The sequence below is a fragment of the Carcharodon carcharias genome, chromosome 20, assembly GCF_017639515.1.
Source record: "Carcharodon carcharias isolate sCarCar2 chromosome 20, sCarCar2.pri, whole genome shotgun sequence".
Lineage (NCBI taxonomy): Eukaryota > Metazoa > Chordata > Chondrichthyes > Lamniformes > Lamnidae > Carcharodon > Carcharodon carcharias.
Window position 1 is genome coordinate 71026384 of NC_054486.1, and position 21287 is coordinate 71047670.

The 21287-nt window shown below is 42.4% G+C and overlaps 1 protein-coding gene across 5 annotated transcripts in view; it reads right to left on the minus strand.

Moving 5' to 3' along the window:
• kif26ab (kinesin family member 26Ab) overlaps window positions 1-21287 on the minus strand; it is a 278697-nt gene that overhangs the window by 71828 nt on the left and 185582 nt on the right. For all 5 annotated transcript variants that reach the window (XM_041214247.1, XM_041214249.1, XM_041214248.1 and 2 more), the window contains one exon: window positions 6606-6789. In XM_041214247.1, coding sequence (XP_041070181.1) covers window positions 6606-6789 — 184 coding nt within the window. The remainder of the gene's footprint in view (window positions 1-6605; window positions 6790-21287) is intronic.

Below are 21287 nucleotides of genomic sequence, written 5' to 3' on the forward strand. Positions count from 1 at the left end.
ATGATGACGATGCGTGACACCCTCTGTGGACTGTATTACAGGGCTCCACCAGACCGGAACCGCATCTTCAGCATCCCGATGATCCACCAAGTTGCGAGTTGCAGCATGAGCCTCATTACAGCATCACTCTGCTGCCATCTGAGGCCGCTGCACGGGTGTCATCAGCCACGTCCTCTGTGGTTAGCCCTTGTCCCCAAGGAGCCTATACTGCAGCCTCTGTGGACCCTGGAAGACTGCAGGGATCTGCGAGTGACTCAGGATGTGGGCGTCGTGCACACTCCCTGGAAACTGTGCACCTACCTGCAGGATGCGTTTCTGGTAGTCGCATACCAGTTCAATGAGTAAAAACCCTTGTGGTTGATGAGGTCCACTGAGTATAGTGATGGAGACCTGAGCACCACATGAGTGCAGTCAATCACACCCTGCGCCTGTGGAAATCCTGAGATCAGAGCAAATCCAATGGCCCTTGCATCCTGACTGTCCCAGTCCCATGCAAAATGCACAAAGTTTTTTGACCTCGAGAAGATGGCATCCATATCCTCATGGATGCATTTGTGAGTGGCGGCTTATGAGATCCCACAGGTCCCTTGTGGAGCCCTGAAAGGAGCCACTGGCATAGAAATTTGGCACCACGGTCACTTTCACAGCCACTGGCAGTGGATGCCCTCCATGACCCCTTGGCACCAAGTCCTGCAGTAAGTGGCAGATGTAAGCCACTAGGTCCCTAGGCATATGCAGTCATTGGCGACACTGGTTCTCAGTCATCTGCAGGAATGGCAGGTGGCATCTATAGACTCTGGGCGTCGCTAGGCGCCGACCAGCCACAGCTCGCTGTCGCTCCTGGGCAGCACGGCCCCTTCTTCATGAGGTTGCTGCTTCTGCCTTTGCACAGTCAGGTGCCTCAGTCACTCTTTCCTCTGTCTTCTTCACTCTCTGTAGGCCATCAGGCATAGAGCTCGGTCACCAGGATCCACGATCCTGAAGTGGTCTCCTGCAGCATGAAAGAGAGACGTGGTTATCATGGCTGTACTTATCATCTTTCCTGGGCCTTATTGCTTCCCAGAGAGTGCTGGTCACCCCTCGGATAGCCAGGGATGAGTGCGCTGTGTGGCTGCCATGTCAACCTGCGACATGGGGGGCACTGGTCCAAACCAGGATGCTGAGATTGCAAGGGGCTGTGAGTGCCTCCAGCAGTGACAGTGTTGGCAAGGAGATTGTACAACGTGTGCAGTCCAACTGCTCCATGGTCCAATAAAGTGGTGGCGACTTGAAGTCTGTGCCGGGGGTGGGTGGGTGGCGGGGTAAGGTATGGAGTGCTTGGTGGCCCTTTGGTGCCTCCACGTTGCTTGCATGGGTGGGCAGGCTGGGAGCCCGACTCCAATCACATCACTGTGGCTGCCCCTGATCTGTCTCAGTTACAGAGACATGGTCAGTTTATACAGGTGTCCCTAATGCGTGGCCACTCCCCTCGCTTACCATGCCCCCCGCCTCGATTGCCAGCGTGCAGGATGCAGCACCAGGGCAGTACTTGAACCCCCCCCTTCAGCAGTCGCCTCCTATGCTGGCCAGCACTTGCCCCCAGACACCGCCTCCCCCTCAGCAGTCACCTCCAAGGCTGGCCAGCACTTGCCCCTGGACATCATCCTTCACCTCAGCAGTCACCTACGGGGTCAGGTATCAGCTTTCCCCGCCCCTGGTGCCCCTGAGGCCTGTAAACAACAGGTGAGCTGTGGAGAACGCTGCTGCTCACTCACCTCAGTTCCCCCAAAGTGCAGGCGCCAAGTGCCCATCACCTGTGTTGTGAAACGCGTCGGCGTGCTTTCCCATTGATGTGGATGGACGATACGATGGGGATCCAAGACCCTGGTGGGATGGCCTTTTAACTATACGCTAATGTATTACAATTAGCTCTCAGTGGACCGATGGCGGGAAACCCGGCCCGCTGTTGGCAGACTGAGTAGAAGATTGTGACCTGCCTTCACATCATTGTGAAGTAGGTCGCACCACATTTTCCACGCATGCCACCTATCACATCCACCACCAGCGGGCCCGGAACATTCCACCCTATGACTCTAAGTTAAGGAAGCCTAACAAACTGCTGCAAAGTAGTGAGATATAAATTCGTACCAGCGGCCCAGACATGACATGTTTCTGATTTCAGCTCAGGCTGCCTAAGTATTGGTGTTATACTTACCCCATAACAAGAAAGCAAAAATAAGGGAGAAATTCAACCCACATCATTCTCATCTATCCTCTGGAGCAGCATTATTCACAAGGAGGAGAAGGATAACCAGCAGTTTTGAAACAGGCTTTAGAATTTCTATGGTATTCTCTAAGTAATATCGATCGTGGAAAAGCAGCCAGCAAAAATGGCTTTTTCAATTGCTTCCTTCTAAATATTACCATCCACATCCACTTCCTATCTTGGACATGTCCTGTTCCTGTCTAGAGCCAGGGCCACACTTTGTATCAGGCAACAGGTAGGCAACTTAAGAGGAATCAGGATCAAGTGCAATAAATGTGAAATTAATCAGGGAAAGCTACTGGCCATCATTTCATAGGAGGGACAGAGACAATTAGTTCCTCCTCATGATCAGAAGTCCCAAATCAAATGGCCAAAACTCATCTCAAAAATTAGTTTGACCATCAGGTATTTTCTTTAAATAGTCAGTAATGCATAGTTGCAGTGCTGTTACATGAAGTCTGATGGTTGAGATGTACCCTTTCGAATCTGACAAATCTACTGTATATAAAAAGAGAAACCATTAGTGCAGTCAAGATGGGCTCGTTTAAGTCATTCAAAAAGGAATTGACAGATTTCTACAGAAATCAAACAAAGGCAAACATGGGTCATTTTCTATTTTGCCAGGGGCTGGAGGTGAGCAGTAGCCAATTAGATTCTTGCTAGACACCTCACCCAATTTTCCTTTTCCTTTGGATAGAAAGATTGGGTAGGATGTAGAACGGGCTGCCAACCAGTTTTGAACTCCCGCCCAAGGTGCCAGTCACCCTGTGGACAAGCTGCCAAGCAGGACATATGAAAGATCCTAATCATGGAGCTGATGATACAACAGTTTGATCAGCATAACAGTCATTTTTGATTCCTATTTTGTGTTTTATTTTCCAATATAATTTTGGGAGCTATTGATTGTATTCAGTATATAAATACAACATTTCCATCACTTTCATCAAAATTCAGCTTAAACTTGGAAAATTCAGTTGGATTTTAATTTGCCATGATCTGAATTAAAACTATTTTTGCCAACATTCATGCTATCTGCATTTCCATTTGACGTTAAAAGTTGATTTTGATTTAACGCCAATATATTCACAGTGAACAAAACACTTAGATCCTGCATTATATTTAGACATGTTCTGGTATGAACAAAAATGTAGCAAATGTCAAGCGCCAGTGACTGTGGGTAGGAAAATTGCCTTCCTCATGAATGGCTTATTTATGTAAGAAAAAAAGAGTAAAATTGTTTCAAATTTGAATTAATGGACTTTGTTCTTTTTAGTAAGCTTCCATAAACTGAAATCAACTGAATGGGATGGATTCTAAACAATACAGGGCTCTAAGCAATGAACTTAGGTTGTGTTTTAAGAATGAATTATACAAATTATTTGTATAAACTGTATCGACAATGAATAAAGTGATGGCTCTGTTAAAATCTAATTATTCGCGCAATATGTCACTTCTGAGCAGATGTATAATTACATGAAGCATAAAATGTTACAGTTTTATGTATTTTATATAAATACATTCCAGCCTCGTTGTGGTGGGACCCGCCACAGGGGATGCGGCAGGCCAGCCAAAAGTTCATTGGCTTTCGGCAGGACTGGAAGATCCCAGCAGCAGTGCGAGGCCAGAAAATCCCTGCCGTTACCTGACAAATTCCCCTGTTGAACATTGGGAATTGCCTGATAATTGAGAGAATCCTAAATTAGATGGCAGATTGTTATTTTTTGAAGTTGTCGCCCTTCCCTAACCACCTGCCTCAGTCATCTTCTGCAGCACTCTGGTCTTCTGATTCAGCCGAGGTTAGCTAATAATGCAACATCTACTCCACCAGTTATTTTACCAGTTCAAAGCATCCTATCAATTGTACTCATGACTGCAGGTTCCAGATAGTCAGTCAAAAGGTCCCAACTCCTAACATCAACCAAAAGGCCTCCACAGCTGCAAAGGTGAACACCAAAGGCAGCATCATGCACTCACCTCTAGCAACGCCATCAGCCTCCACTTAGATCAGTATTATAGAGCTTCTGACTATAAAACAATCAACATATTGTCTGTTTAAAACACAATATTATGCTGGCATTGCATATGGGGTTTTTCTAAACCAGCTGTTAACTTCTACTAAAATCACCACAATAAAAGCTGCTAACAGCTTTGCTAGGGAAAGAAGATTTGCATTTTATAGCACCAAATCACATCTCAAAGTATTTTGTGAACAGTAAAATCTCAGCAGCAACGAGATTAAAGTTTTTTTTAAATGATACGGGGTGGGGGGAATAGTGATCCAGGGCATCCAGTAAACTTCCTTCTCACTTTCAAATAATACAACAGCAATTCACTCCGACCACTAGAAGAGATATATATAGCCCTATTTTAACATCTTGTCAAATGTTGAGACATCCAACAACACAGCACTCCTCTAGACACTTGAAGGGTCAGCACAAATTATGTGCTCACATCCTGGAATGGGGTTTGAGTCGACAATTTTCTGACTCATAGGCAAGAGAGCTAACAAATGAGCATGCAGCCTTAAGCACTCATCTCTGCAGCTGGAGGTCAACAGGAGGGTGCCCTGTTAGGCAGCTCGCTCACATCTCTGATGGGTCTGACAGTTGGGTCACTATGTGGACAGCATGAGCCATTAGATCGACTGATAGATCAACTATCCTGCATCAGCTATTTTTGCAGTTAAGAACAGATTAGAAGGGGCTCATCTCCTATCAGCTGCAAAGAATTGTACTGACAAATGAGACTTCAGATATTGAGAGGGTCTGTAACCGAAGGTCTATCCTAATTATTTTTCCATATAAATTGGAACTCAACAATACTGCAGATAGATACCGCATGCTTAAGAAAGTTGTTCCTCAAAAATCCTAAGATTTCCTATGAATTATATTATCTACAAATGGATATCTCTCTTTGTACTGAAAGCTTAGTTCCAGAACTGTTTACAAATGCAATTTTAGAATAAAGTTTATAGAATAAACTTCGCATACAAAACCTCGCTTTCCTGCCATGTATTTCATAATGATGACACTGGGCAGAGTCCTGTGGAGGTGACAGGGGCCTTGGCCACTGTCTAGAGAGCTGGCAGGGTTCCCACCTCTATCCAGGAAGGCCCACTGCATCTTGTTCTACTTAAGCACTTGACAGGCCAGCAGCGGACCTATCTGGAATTCAAGGACCCTGGGGGGGCAGAAGTCCTGCCTGCTGAGAGCTGCTGGCCAATTAGAGGCTGGCAGCTCTATTGAACAGCATTGCCGCTAGGAAGCCAGTGGCTGCTGCCTGTACCACACCCACCCAAGGCATAGTATCATTGCTGGATCCCAATCCAGAAGTGAGAGATTGTAGGAAAGGTGTCAGAAGCAAGGGCATGGTGTGATTCTCAGCGCACCCCAGACCATCCTTCCCGATGCCAGGTCCCTCGATCAGTCACAGAGTGCCTTCGTTTGAGGGAAACTGCCCTCCCGGCGGATGCCCACAAGCAACCTCAACAGGGTTTGCTTGTCGTGCTCCCTGTATGGTACGCAACCCCGCCGCACCCACCGCCCCCCCCCCCACCCCGCCACACCCCCTCCCCTCACCCCCCACCCCACCCGCCACTGATTTAATACCAGCAATGGCAGGGTGAGGCCCTTTAATGGGCATTAATTGCCCACTTAAGGGCCTCAGTTGGCAGGGCGGGGGCCAGATGACTGTCCACAGGCCTTCCTGCCACGGCGTATTCAGTGTTGAGGCAGGAAGGTGGTAGGGTCTGCACTCGCCATGCTCCCCCTGCCACCAAACTCGCCACAGTTGAGGGCACAAGATTCCGCTCTCTGTTGGAATAACGTAAAACTTCACACTTAGCTTCACTGCAGAGAACACCTGTAACCTACACCACCTAACACCAAATAACAGAACAGAGGTTAGGTGTCATGATGGAACAGATTGCAAATTGATTATGAGGGTCTGCACGAGGGTTCTGAGATCTGACATTGTGCAAAGTTATAACACTGCTAAAGTTGGTGCAACATCATCAGTTGTAGTGTTCAGCTGTAGCGTTATATTATCTTCTGGGCCTAGTGTGAAGGAAAGTGAGGGACTCCACCAGCCCTATAAATACACTATAAAAGGGATATAACTGCTGCAGATTTCAGCTTGGGGCAAGGAGCACCTCGGAAGCTTATGCAAATTAATTTGTACATTCAGAAAACAGCATCAAATGATCTGTAAATAATAAAATTTCATCAAGAGATGTGTCTCAAAAATTATATGTAGCAAAAATACAGGATCCTTAAGGTTCATATTATTGGATGTCTCTATATTTACACAGATTTCAGCGTGATACATATCAAAGACAACTGACAGCACACTTATCGCATACCTTTCCAATGCCTGGGTTGTCCTTGACTTTACACACAGCCCTCAAAAGGCATGGTGGCGCTGGGGGAGGGGACACTTGCAAAATACCACTGAAATTTGTTCTGCTGTTTGAGAGCTCATGCGAATGCTGGAGAAGTGGGTGGTTTTTCTTTTGCTTCGAAGAGAGATTCAGCTTCTGCGCTGCTCTGTAGAATGGAAGGAGGGGAAAAACAGCAGTGTTACTAAGAGCCAAATGTAATTTGGCCCAGCAAAACAGATGTTCAATGTCATCATTCCCTGTTTAACAAATCAACTCACTTGATTCTATTGAAATTCCATAGGACTGTTCTGTCAGGAGACTAATATAGGCAGATTCAGGCAGAAATATAGCCAAGACAATATTCACTTAATTTCTCCCTAGCAGAGTTTCAATTAGACCATAACTTGCTGAACAGCTTCAGCAGCTGAGTCCAAGGCTGCAGAAATCTCAGCGACACCATAAAAGCTGAAATCAGCCTCCTGTCACTATAAGGCCAGATGGGCTACTCGGGAGCGTACAATACATTGTAATCTAACAAGTTATTAACATTTCAGAGGATTCGCATTCCTATGGTACCTGGTAAAATATATAGTAATGGTCACTTTTGTAGCTTCCCATTAATTACTATATCAGCCGTGTTTCTGGTTTACTCAAGAGGTGCAAACAGCAGGCAAACACAACAGCTCATAAATAATTCGGCACCATAGTGGCTCGTTAAAGCAGCATAGCTCAATGAAACAAAACATGAAAGCACTAATGCATTTTCAGATCTCAGATGAAAAATTAATTTTGTCAATTCACCACTAATCACACTTTCAAGCTTTACAGTACAGTAAAGTGGATTTAAAAGTTCCCCTTTCCTACAGGGCACTTATGTGAATAACATATTATGACTACAATTACTTTTAACTTTCAAAAAGAACTACAGTATACAAGTCACTAGCATTCCACCTTGAATTGTGCAAATATGTTTTGCAAGCAGTTCATCAGCATGCAAGCGGTCAGTCCTGGGTAAAAATGACAACTGTAGCCTCTAGAGGTTCCAGTCCAAATACAGGCAAGAAATACACAAGACCTGATGAAATAATTATTACTTCAATAAAGTCTAGTGCAGGATTTCCCTAGGGAAAGGCTGTGAAAAGAAGCAGGACCTAAAGGCTGCATTTGCACATCTACTGTTCATTCAGGCAGACAAAGCTTCAACCTGCTGCTTACTGCAAGTTTCGATGAAGCAATCTCTTACATATTGTAGAAAAAACTAACAGATTCTTTGGTATAATTACAAGTAGCAGTCAAACATAGGGGATTCTGATATAAACGATACTGATTCTTCCTTTCCCTTAAAGAATTTTTTTGAACGACTGTCATTATTTTTGGTACGGAAACAATATTTTAAAATATTAAACTACCTTTCTCAAGGTAAAAGATTCCACAAAGTCAATTGGATGCTTAAAAGTTAAACTTGAATATTAAAACATTGGCTACATGCACACACTGGGCTTTCTGAACTAACATTTAGTCAGTATGACTGCATTTTAACAAGTTCCACCTCTGACATCAGAAAGGCAACAACAATTTTAAATTACAACATTACAGTAAAGACCAAAGTTACAGTTGCAAATAAGTGAAAGAGTTTAAACAACATTTTTTAAAAATTGAATGTTCTTTGGGTTCATTAAGAGGGTAGTAATGGTTATATTTCATGCAAACTCAAGTAATCCTCAAATTCTTTTATTCCTTCGAAACACCTGAAAGAATCATCTGCTAAATATGATTGATAACCAATATAATAAAGGCGGCTGGAGTCAACTGTTGTAAATCAATATAGGAAAAGATGCTTGAATTTACTTACAGTTCCCTCCAATCCATCATCTAGTTAGGGTGTATAACCAGCACATGAAGCCAATAAACCACAACTTTCCCATCCATTTTCCTTTGACACTCCATTATCCAGGATGTGTAGGGACAGTCTGGTCCAGCAGCAATCATTGAGGTTTCCACATGATTACACGGTGACTTCTGATAAACCGCTGAGCTCAACAAAGACACTGCAGTGGTGTCGAGCACAAGTCATCAAGATACATAAATAGCTCATCAGGAGAAGCTTGAATATCATATTGTATGTTCCCTCTCTCTTGTGAGATTTTCTTTAACGTTGTCAGTTTCTCTTCCTCCTTAACTTTATCTTTATATGTTGATCTCTGAAATGGTTTCAAATCTCCCTCTCTGCCTGATCCCCATGTATCCAAAAGTTGTATTAACTCTTAAAGGATGAACAATCAGACTCTCTCCAGCATCTTTGTAAATGCTCACTGGAGAGCTAAATACTAATCCAACTTAATCTCTGCTTACTCAAGAAACAGAAGCTCAGATGTGATTTGTCCCATGCCTCTCTTGTCCAAGGCTCCTCCTTGTCAATATCTTCAATGAGCAGCTTTCAGTTAATCATGATGCAAATTAAAATTTCTCCATTGCTTTGACAGCAAACTGGCAGCTGTCCTTGATTTTTCCGACTCCCTCCCATTCTCCAGTACCAGCTGAGGTATCAATACATTCGCACTATGTGATCGCCACTCCTCTGATTCCTTCCACCCTCCATTCACGTCACAAAGATTATCATGAATTCTTCATTAGCCAGAAAAGAAAATTCTTGTTCCTTCTGCCCTCAAACTGTGTTGGAACATGGTTCTGCCTCTTTGGTACTGTTTTATGCAAATCATTTGAGATGGTTAATCAACCATTCTAACAGCATTCATTATTTATGTATGGCCTTAAATAAACATTATTAAATACTCTCCCACAAAGCTATTCAACATTTTTGTACAAAGTAGAAAATGATCTGAATAATGAGCCTTTGGTTCAATAAAGAAAAGTTGCATTACTGAAAGTATATATTTCTAGTTATAAAGGTCAAATTTATTTTCAAGTAAGATGGGCCATTGTGAAAATTTCAAAGGATATGTGTGATCAGCTAAACACAATTGTCACTTAGCAACATGTGCTGAGAGAAAATGGTTATTGTATAATAGATGAGACTGGCACTTTTCAGCAACAACTCATACTTATATACCACCTTCAACATAACAAAACATCCCAAAGGCACTTCACATCAGCATTATAAAGCAAAATTTGACACTAAGTCACATGAGATATTAGGGCTGATGACCAAAAGCTTGGTCAAAGAGTTGACTTCAAGCAGTGCCTTAAAGGAAGAGAGTTACAGAGGCGGAGAGATTTAGAAAGAGAATTCCAAAGCTTAGAGCCTAGACAGCTGAAGGCATGGCCTTCAATGGGGGATTGATTAAAACCAGAGATGTTCAAGAGGCCATATGTGGATGAACACAGATATCTTACAGAGCTGTGGGGCTGCAGGCAAAATAGGAAGAGGCGAAGTTATGGAGAGATTTGAAAAGAAGGATGAGAATTTTAAAATGGAGGCATTGCTTAACCAGGAGCCAATGCGGACCTGTGAGCACAGAGGTTATGATGAACAGGTCGTAACGTAAGTAAGGACACAATCAGCAGAGTTTTGGATGACCTTAAATGTACAGAGGGTAGGACGTGGAAGTCAGCCAGGAATGTGTTGGAATAATCAAGTTGAGAGGTACATGGAGGAAACCAATTCAAAACAAAAGAATGTGTGAGGGTTTCAGCTGTTGATCAGCTAAGGCAGGGTCCAAAACTGGCAATGTCATGTAGAAATAGACAGTCTTAGTGATAACTCGAATATGTGATCAGATGTTCATCATCTGCAGTATTCTCCCTCCACTTGGATCCCTCCCTCTGGTCCTATACCTTCTCTAGGTCTGCAAACATTACATCAGCCGTCTCAATTTTTCTGTTCTTCTTACTCACTCCAACCTTTCTCCATCTGAACGTGCAGCATTCCATTCTCAAATTATCAGGAAACCTTATTTAGAAAACCTCATATCGCCCATGAACAAGGTTTCCTAAAAAGTGCAAAGGCCATTTGGCCTTTTCACCTGCCTGCCAACCATAAGGCCCGCTGACTGAACTATTCGCAACTGCGTGTTGACATCGGGACACTCGCCCGATCTCAACGCACATCATTTCAAGCTCGCAGGGTTGGGCGCGCACCCACCCACCAAGGTGAAAACTCTGCCTCATGTCTTCCTTAAATATGGGACCAACCAGTCTCTATCCACCTGCATCCTCCTCTGCCTGACTGAACTTGTTTTCATGTTGGACAACTTCTCCTTTAACTCCACTCACTTCCTCAATGTAAAGATGTCGCTATGGGAACCGGCATAGGTCCTAGCAATGCCTGCCTTTTTTGTGGGATATGTGGAACATTCATTTTTCTAGTCCAACTCAAGTTACTTTGCTCATTTTCTTTTTCTGGTCCATTGATGCCTGTATTGGTGCCATTTCTTGCTCTCACCCCAAACTGGAAAATTTCATTGACTTTGCTTCAACTTCCACCCTTCTTTGACTTTCACCTCATCCATCTCCAACTCTTCCCTTCTCTTCCTCGAATTCGCTCTCTCCATTTCTGGGGATAGGCTAACAAATATTAACCTTAAACCACCTTAAACCAGCTTATATTTCAACTCTTTCTTGGACTCGAACTCAAGTTCTGTCGAAGGGTCATGAGGACTCGAAACGTCAACTCTTTTCTTCTCCGCCAATGCTGCCAGACCTGCTGAGTTTTTCCAGGTGATTCTGTTTTTGTTTTTGTGTTGTAATAAATATTAACTATAAGCCCACTGACTCCCGCAGCTACCCTGACTACACTTCCTCACACCCTGCTTCCGGTAAGGACTCCATTCTATTCTCCCAGTTTTTTTGTCTCCGTTGCATCTGTTCTGATGATATAACTTTCCATACCAATGCTTCTGAGATTTCTTCCTTTTCCTTCAACCAAGAATTTCCCACACCGTAATTGACAGGACACTCCACCATGTCCATTCCATTTCCTGCACATCTCATCCTTTCCACTGACTCCCAGAGTCATGTTAGGGGTCCCCCTGTCCTCACCTTCCACGCCAACAACCTCTGTGTTCAGCAGATCATCCTCCACCATTTCACACCTCCAGTGTGTTGCCACAAGTAAACACATCTTCCCCTCCCCTCCCCTTTTAGCATTTCAAAGGGACCACACCTTCTGTAACACTCTGGTCCACTCCTCAATCACCCCTAATGCTCCTTTCCCTTTCCAGGCCACCTTTCCATGCAAACACTGGAGTTCTAACACCTGCCTTTTTACTTGCTCTCTCCTCACCATCCTAGGCCCCAAACACTCCTTCCAGATAAACTCTGATTTATTTGTACTTACAATTTGGCATACTGTATTCACTGCTCATGGCGCATTCTGCTCTATGCTGGGAAGTGGCTGACCACTTAGTGGAACACCTCCATTGAGTGTGGAAACATGGCCCTGAGCTTCTGGTCATTTCTGATTTTTATTCTCCACCTTGCTCTCACGCTGACGTCTCTGTCCTTGGGCCTCTGCAGTGTTCCAGTGAAGCTCAACGTAAATTCGAGGAACAGCACTTCATCTTTCAGTTAAGTACTTTACAGCCTTCCAGACTCAACTTTGAGTTCAACAATTTCAGGCCGAAGTCTCTGCCCCATTTTGTATCCTTTTTCTTTGCAGGTTTTGATTTTAACTCATTCTTCTCTGTTTTTTGCTTTCAGGTGGCAGCTTTTCATTATTCTGCCATTCATACCTCTTTTGTTTCTTTGCTTGTCCCATTGCCATTCCCTTTGGCCTTGTACCTCCAGCTCCTTTATTAACTCTCCTCTTTTCTATCCTGTCACAAACCTCCCCTTTGTTCTTTTTTCCACCCTCCCTCCTTTCATTTGTTTCAAACTTTGTGCTGCCTGCTCAATAAAATGATAAGTGGTGTGCAGCCCAGCACTTAGTGCATTGTTGATTGCTGTATGCTGTAGGTCAAGCTCACGTGAGGCTTGTACAGCTTAAAATCAGGCTGCACCTCTTAATAGGGAGATAAGTGTCTGACCTATAGAGAAGTAAAGACTAAAGGAGTAGCAGAGAGAGGGCTCCCCGATTTTCTGACACATCATTCAAGGCCCTGATGCAGGAAGTGAACAGGAGGACAGAGTTCCTCTGCCCACAAGGGGGTCAGGATCCCTACAGTCAAGCACTCAGGAGGGAATGGGAGCAGAGGTCAATGTGAACAATGTCACTCCGAGGATCTGGTGCAGTGCTGAAAGAAGTTTAAAGACCTCACACAAGTGGTCAATATCAGTGAATTCATCTCTAAATGCCACATCCTTACAAATGCATCATTAGCCTCACACTCTGCTCATTGCATTACACCCCCATCACTCACGTACTAACATTCTTCATTAAGCCCGGCTCATACTTCAAGCTCATAGCATTACCTCACCCTCACACACTTAGCCTTACTCCCAGCTTGTACACACTGGCAGGCACATCGCCCAAACACTTTGCCCCACACTTACTGACATGCAACATCTGATGGCCCATGTCTCAGTTTCCATTACAGAATAAGCAGTAGCCACCCAATATCTGAACAGTGTTGTATGAAATCATGAAATCTCAGCAGGCAAGGGGGTAACATTGTGTTGGAGCATTGCAAAGGCACAACAGTATAGGCGCTAAGGGAATGTACAGGGATAACTAGTTGACATTTGTATGGAATATTGAATGGTTTGTTGGATAAAGTTGGTTTGGAATTGCTATTTTGTTTTGGATTTTATTTCAACATTGTGGTCAACAGGACACTGTAATTGTGACCGTTGTACAATGGGTATTTGAGGTTTTAGTTCACGGGAACCAGAACTGAATGATGCACACAGGGACAACCTAGCTGGAACATTAATTTGTTGCCTATCTCCTTCCTTCCTCCAAAGCTGCTCATCACATCCCTCATAGGAAGGGCTGTGCCCTCATGAGAGCCAGGTTATCGAGGAGGCAGCAACCCACCATAAATCGGGACACTCGCTCCGGAGGGTACTGGAGGGCTCCTGCCAAGCGGATGAGGCAGCAAAACCATTGCTTCAGCACGCCAATGCTTTGTTTGATGTTTCTCATGGCTGCATGGCTCTCTTCATATGCATGCTGGCTACATGAGGTTCTGTCACAGAGTGGAGTCATAAGCCATGTTTAGAGCAGACAGCCCTCGTCACCCAGGAAACACACCTCTTGGCTAGATGTGATGTTTGAAAGATTGATGGAACAGTGGACTGATGCAGAATGGAGTAACCATGACTGTTGCCAGGATAGCAGGCATTCACTAGCATGACTGGCAGCTGCACAGAGTTGTAACCTTAGTGATTTTGGTACATCTCACATTTTGATGCAACGTGCACAGAGCCATGGATGCGCAGTTACTGTCACCCTGCTCCATGGGAAGCCCACTGTCCTGCCAAAGCTGCATGATCTTGCCTCTCCTGGCATAAAGAGCCTCTGTCCACTCTGCAGCAATGGAGCTGACTGGGAGACGATAGGGATATGTCACCTTCTCCAGCCTAGAAGGATCCCATGCAAAGGAATTCAGGACCACAGCAGCATCATCCTTACCCTGTTTGAGGCTACAGATGTGGTTGGTTCCAAGAGGTAGCAGAATTGTGTGAGCACTTTGTTCCTAAAGCACAGACAACACACACACTGTTTCTAGCTTAGTTGGAGGCAAGAGAAAGACACTAGGGGGCTAAGGCTTCCTGTAGAGACCCCTTCTCCCACTCCTCTTCCTCCTTCTCCCTCTGTGAGTAGCTTGCTCAATCTCCCTCTCCAAGGTGCAACCCAAGGGTAATTGTAACCATAGCAATAAGTGGTGTGCTCAGAGCCCTTGCAGTTATAAGGAATGCTTTTCCCACATGCAACAACATGCTCTACAGATTTCACCAATTGTAATCCCTTCCACAAACTCAAACAGAGCCAGTAGAAAGTAATCAGCAATAATCTTTAACTTGTTAATGATCCATTGAATAGCACTATTATGAACGGGGGTCTTCCCTGCTGCTGAACCCATACTCAGCCGCGGGTGTGATAGCTACAGCAGCGAGGTCCAAGTGAGGCACCAAAGCAGTGCTGCACAATGACTGATAATGCGATGTCTACACTATACACTTCTGTGCATGCTCCCAACATACTTTCTGCCCTTACGAAGATGGCATTTAGCACACAGTGTGGATACCATTTTGGTACTAAAATGACATGCATAGTGCCAAAACTACAGGTGCTACCAAATCTAATTTTGTGGCCCTTGTAAGCAATGCCATCCAGGTCCAATTAGATAAACATAGAAGTTGATTTGAATTGGATGGTTATATGGTGCTCTCTTAAAAATAATTCTTACTTTAATCCTATGAAAAGAGATAATAGCAATTTTACTGGAAATTACCCACTTTCCAATTCACCAGCAACGTTTTTTTGAAATAAAAATAACCCAGGTATTGTATCCATATATTTAAAAGGGTCTGCTTTTTTCCCTCAGAGAGCGAGGAGAAGAGATTTTTGACATGTTTCCTTAATAACTAAGCTCGAAAGCACAAAATGGAGGTACCAAAACAACAGTTAAATATACCTGCAAACCTTCTGATTCCCACAAAAGATGCTGAAGAGGAAGAATAGTTAAGAACCAAGAGAAAAGTAGAAAGATAGCAGAGGCTTTGCTTGTATTATTTTTAAAATTAAACCCCTGGTGCTGTAGCTAAAGGGGTAAGATCCTGCAGTGAATGTATATTCTAGCTTTGGTCACTTTCCTTTAGCTTAGAACTGCAGTTAGACAGAATAATTGGAAATTGAATTTATTTTTGTGACTGTATATTGCTTACTAATACCTGTAATGGGTTCCATTAAATTTTAGATTAACAAGGGTGCAACATATAATCATAGATGATAATAAGCCAGTTTCCACATTGCCAATTAGAAAATCTAATTTTCATGTATTAAATCTGGCCATAGTAAGTGGGAGGGTTAACTAGGAAAATATTATAACTAAGTTACAAAATAATTACAATAATATAAACATGAATAATGATTATTGTTGTTATAATTTTCCTAAATAATAAGATTTGTCCTCACATTATGCCCAATGTCAGAGAGTGCTCCCTTAATAGTGGGGAGGATCGCACAAGTGTACCAGAGCCAGCCTGATTTCCTGTCTGTTTGAATTAATGGACAAAAAAAGACCCTCCCATCTGAACTTTCTTGGTGCACTGAGCTCAGGAAACCCTCCACAGCCAAGTGCAATGAGAAAAATCAGTTCCTACAATCTCCTTTAATCATTAATCTTCCCTTTATAATGTTCCCTTTCTTCTCCCCTCAAGATAATGGCTCAGATTCATGTAGAGTTCTAATAACTCATCAAAGCGTTCATTCTTCATGTTCAAACCTATTATGCAACTGTTAATGAATTATTTGACTATAAGGGGTTGATGATAACTCTCCTTATGCCTGGCAGAAACCTGGCAGAAGGGTAGTTAAAATGGAAAAGGCCACTTATCTATCCCCAATCTAAACACTGAAATCTTAAATTACATGTGATAAGGACATCATATCAAATTTAATCAAATTAAAGCTTTGGAATTGCTGGTTTACCAAAAATTGAAACACCCATCTGGAAATTTATTTTGCAGTTTTCACAATGGTATAAATCACACTAGCCATATCTAATTATTTATATATCACCAGGCTTGAAGACAGCAGTTAGCACATCGCTACCAAATTACATTTTCTTCAAGTGGTACAAATGGCCTCCAGTGCAAAATACTCACCTGCCTTCTAGCAGCAATGTAAGACTTACAATCATCTTCTCAACAGTAGGTTTCCCTCTATAGTACAGCTTAGTGGATTTTCTGAAGCTATTTTGTATAGGCATAATGATAGCAAGTTCTCATCAGGTCCACGTGATGTAATCGGACTTCCAGTTCAGAGTTATGGGAGTGGAAAGAATGATAGTATCATAATTTCATGAGTCATGTTAGATTTCACCTTTGGCGGAAATTATAAATGCGTGAATACAGGTGCAAACAATAATAGTTGTAGCCAAGAGTCCCCTGCAATGACTTCTCATTCTCTCCCACCCCCACCATCCCCACCACTCCCCTCACCCACCCCCCACCAATACCCCTGTGTCCCCAGGGAATCTACCCTTGGCTCCCTCCTATTTCTCAGCTACATGCTGCCCTTCGGAAAATTCATTTGAAAACGCACCGTCAGTTTCCACCTGTATTCTGATGACATACTCTACCTCACCCTGATCTCTCTTGATCCCAACTGGCAGATTGCCTGTCCAACAGCTGGTAATGGGTGAAGTGAGGATGTTCGCTAGGATTGCACAATGCTCAGCACCATTCGCGACTCCTCAGATACTGAAGCAGTCCATGTCCACATGCAGCAAGACCTGGACAACATTCAGGCTTGGGCTGATAAGTGGCAAATAACATTCGCGCCACACAGGTGCCAGGTTTTTCTTGCTGCAATAACACTCAAAAGCCCCCATAAATGCAGAATGAAAATCTCAACACCATTGCACCCAAAGCAATGCTGATTGTGCTAACTTCACTAGACTCAGTCAAGGTGGTGATTCAGGTCAAGGAGTGGATGGGACCTGTAGGGTTTATTTGCGGGGTTCCAGAAGTGTCCCCTATGAAAAGGCACTCAATGGCTGTGTGAGGGACCTGGTATGGCGAAAGGGGAGGGGGCCCGTTGACAGCCACCTCCCCAGCTCTTTCTTCTGAACTGTACCCCTCCCCACCACCTCATCTTCCCTCAATCACATGTGACCTGGGCCCCTCAGTGATTCTAGGCCTCTCCCTGGGTGCATTACCGACAGCAACCACCAGTCCTGGTTGCGCTGATGGACAAGGGAGAGTTTCCAGCCTGCTCCCTGTGCCCCTCCCCTTCCCCCAAACTCCAATTCTATCAAATTACACCTGCTCCCATTCTGTAAACCAGCTAGGTCAATGCATCAATGCAAGCAGCCAGCTCGACTTCGCCAGATTAAGCAGAAAATCCTCTCATACAGAAACCACAACTCACCTTTTTAACTCCCAATTTTAACATTGGTTTCAATTGCTCTCTCTCACCTGGCTCCTATTTCCAGTTCTGGTTCCAGTTCTTCTTCCGTTCTAATATCATTTCCCCTCTTTCAAACTTGCCCATGGTTACTATGGTCAATTATAAAAACCCAGGATGTATTACAGAACGCTACTGCATTATCATCAGTGCAATGCATCTCAGGGTGTCACACTGTCAGAGCTATACAGCACAGAAAGAGGCCATTCAGCTCATTGCACCTGTACTGATTCTCTAAAAGAGCTACCCACTTTCCTGTTCTTTCCCCTTAGCCCTGCACTTTTTTCCTGTTTAAATATATATCCAATTACCTTTTTAAACCTAGCACAGCTAGAAGTAATAGCCAAGAAACGAAAACACAGTTTCCATTTTTTGGACCCTAAAAGATGTCATCGTGTAGAGAAAAACTCCAAAGACATGTTTGGCTGAATGGCCTTTTTCTACATTGCAACATTGTAGGATTCTCTTCATATAAAACATGTGGCACAGAATGTATCTGTGATTCCACTTAATTCACATATGCTACCAGTATATGTTGGTGCCATTGATATAGTCTCAGATTTCAGTGTCTTCCATTCAGAAAGAGCTAATCCCTGAGTCTCAAAGACCTACACACCTATCCAAAGCAAGCTATAGCAGGCACTTGCAATCACACTCTTCAGGAAGAGGAAAAAAATCTTCTTGCACTTTGCTTGTACGTTCAGTTATCTGGGTATGATTGTGACTATGCTGAAGTTCTGTTTGGGACCCTCCTAGGGCATTCCAGAAGGCCAAATTTCCCTGAAAGCAGAATGATTCACAAGAATCAGAATGGGATGTTATTGAAGCGAGCCTTACAATATTTCCTACTTCAAGGTTAAGGCCCATACTTCCAGTTGGAGGCAACACTGTTGTGATAAAACTCATAAACAAGCAAAGGATGATGAATTCATCACGGTGAACCAGTGCATAATACTAGTACTTAGGACTCCAGTCTCTAGCCTTGCTTTCTGTGCAGTGACAACAATGGTGTTTTGTTGGGCCTATTCATATTTGATGAGTATTTGCTCAACCTAACTTTCAATAATATTACTAGCTCTAAAATTCTGATATGAAAACTTGAACTAGATATTTTTCTGCATTGTTTGTTTGTCAATTTCACATGGGTTCTAAAGCTTCACAGACCCTTTGGCACTACACCCTGTCTGTTTCTGCCATTTCCTCCAGAGGATACAATGCCTGAAGATAGAGGCTTGTAATCATGTTATTCCTTATCTGACCCATCTGGTACTGTGCAGACTTGGCACAGGGCATCTGCAATGCAAGTCATGAAGAATATCTTTTGGGTAAACTATATATACCTTTCACTTTCTAGATACACAGATACCCCTGAATTCCAAAAGCATTGCATTGATTATATTTTCCATTATTTTATAACATCAACTTTGTTTTAATCGAAAAATTCAACCAAACTTGTAATTTAGTCATACCCTTCCAAACCTGTTAACAGCAGTGGTGTGATATCATTTCATACTTTTCGTATTTTTATATAGATTGTTTTACAAATTAAGTAGGATAAAACAGCATTAAGCTGTCAATTATAATTTAGAAACACAAAAGTGGAGTAAGACATAAGAGATTACTACGTTACCAGTGAAATCTCACTAATTGAGTAAATGATTACACCACCAAATTAAACTTTAATTGATGCAAACTTGAGATTTAGACATTTCTATGCAAGTATATCACTTTATAAATGGCTACCTTTAACATAGATTTGCAAAATCATTTAGAAGATGCAGTTACTGTTGAGTGCTTTCAAAATGTGTCAATCGTTCAGACATTTGCCTCTTGCTGAATTACCCATAACACAACCTCTGGAGGCATTAGTTGTTTGGGAAAGCACATCCTTAATCCAGCAATTACTAATAACCTTGGACCAATTGCTATTATATCAGTGTTTAGCACCCTGGCCAGTTCTTCAATTAAGATAATTGTACTATTCTAAAGCTGATCACAATTGCTTCGTTACAAGAAATTGTTCTTACAATTTCATTGCAAGTACAGTTCCTGTTATGTTATCTAAGAAATAGAGACCACTTTCCCCAGTTAATTAAAAATTCTTTCAATGGAGCTTTACACTAGCCTGAATCAACTGTCAGAAGTTTGCTTTTTGTAACTGGTTACTTGATTAGTTCATATTATAAAAGAGAACAGATTCAGAAGTATGAAATCCAAACTTTGATTCGAAGGATTGTAAAAGGCAAAAAAATACATGTCACAAGCTTTTATTGTTCTTTTCAAGTTCCACAGAATTCTTTCATGTATTGAAGACATTGAAAATGTGAAATAGTAAAAAATTAATGGTTTATATTTTGAATAGTCTATTTAACATTATTCTTGAAAGGAAACAGTTATCAAAACCTTCATTCACACTGAGATTTTGAATGCCTTTTATTGACTTTTCTGTATTTTCTTTTTCATACCAAAAGAAACTGTCAAACTGCAGGATATGGCTATAGGCCAGATTGAACACCAATCCCCAAAGGATAATAGTGTTATCCTTTTAAGTCCACAAACAAGGAACATAGCAGTTGTGCTAAGCTTTCTACCTTATTTTTAAGACTTATGCTTTTTCCCTTCTTATAATTACATCAGCACCATGCAACTTTGCTTTATTTTTTTAATTTCTATGTGTATTTCACTTAACCTGTTTTATGCTTAATAGGAGCTGTCTTTTAAGATGCTCTGGAGAGTTCTTTCTTCACAGCAAGCCACATGGCAGAGGATAGTAATATATGGCACATCTAGAAACACTCAAAGATCAAGTGTCAAGGGAGGGTCCCTAACCTGCTCCTCTAGGCACTGAACAATTTCACAATTTAGCACTGCTGCACAACGCACATTGAGGTCGTAGGATTAAAGAGAATGAGATAGATGAGATGATTTTTAGCAATATGTGACTCCAACTGCCATGAAAGCATGGACCACAGGGGTACTATAATACATTGATTGCTATTTTCTCATTAGCATAGCATTTGTCAAAAGATAAGGAATCTCATGGATTTCACGAACACACAAAGTGTTAAAGCCTGATCACTTTAAAATAGCTGATACGTTTTCCTACATCGTATAATTTTCAATTGAACAAGCTGATTTTTGACAGCTATGCTCTTGTTTTTTGATTATTCAGTTTTTAGATTGAAAAGTCACATGTTGAAATGATATTGAGGTACAAATTTGAAAATGGCATTGGAAGAAGCAGAATTTACAGCCTTTAAATATGATTTTTTATAAGTGATGCCTTATATAGTTTTGTTGGTAGAGCCCTATTAATTCATTGAAACCAATTTAGCACTTAATTTAACATTTGCCTCTGTTCAAATAATTCTTATTGCAGAAAGCTATGGTTATTTACTTCCATTAAATCCTAGCAAACACTGTAGTCTAGCAACAATTGTTATTATATAAACAATAAAAATTTGCAAACAATCTCAAACACAACACTATCAAGTTATAAAGGAAATGCTAGGAAATGCCACCATGATTGTTATTGTGTCTCCAGTTCCACTTATTGTTTCCTTAATTACCCATCAATACTGACAACAAATAAACAGATGTTCCAACAATGCACCCAGTAGCAATGTCTGACC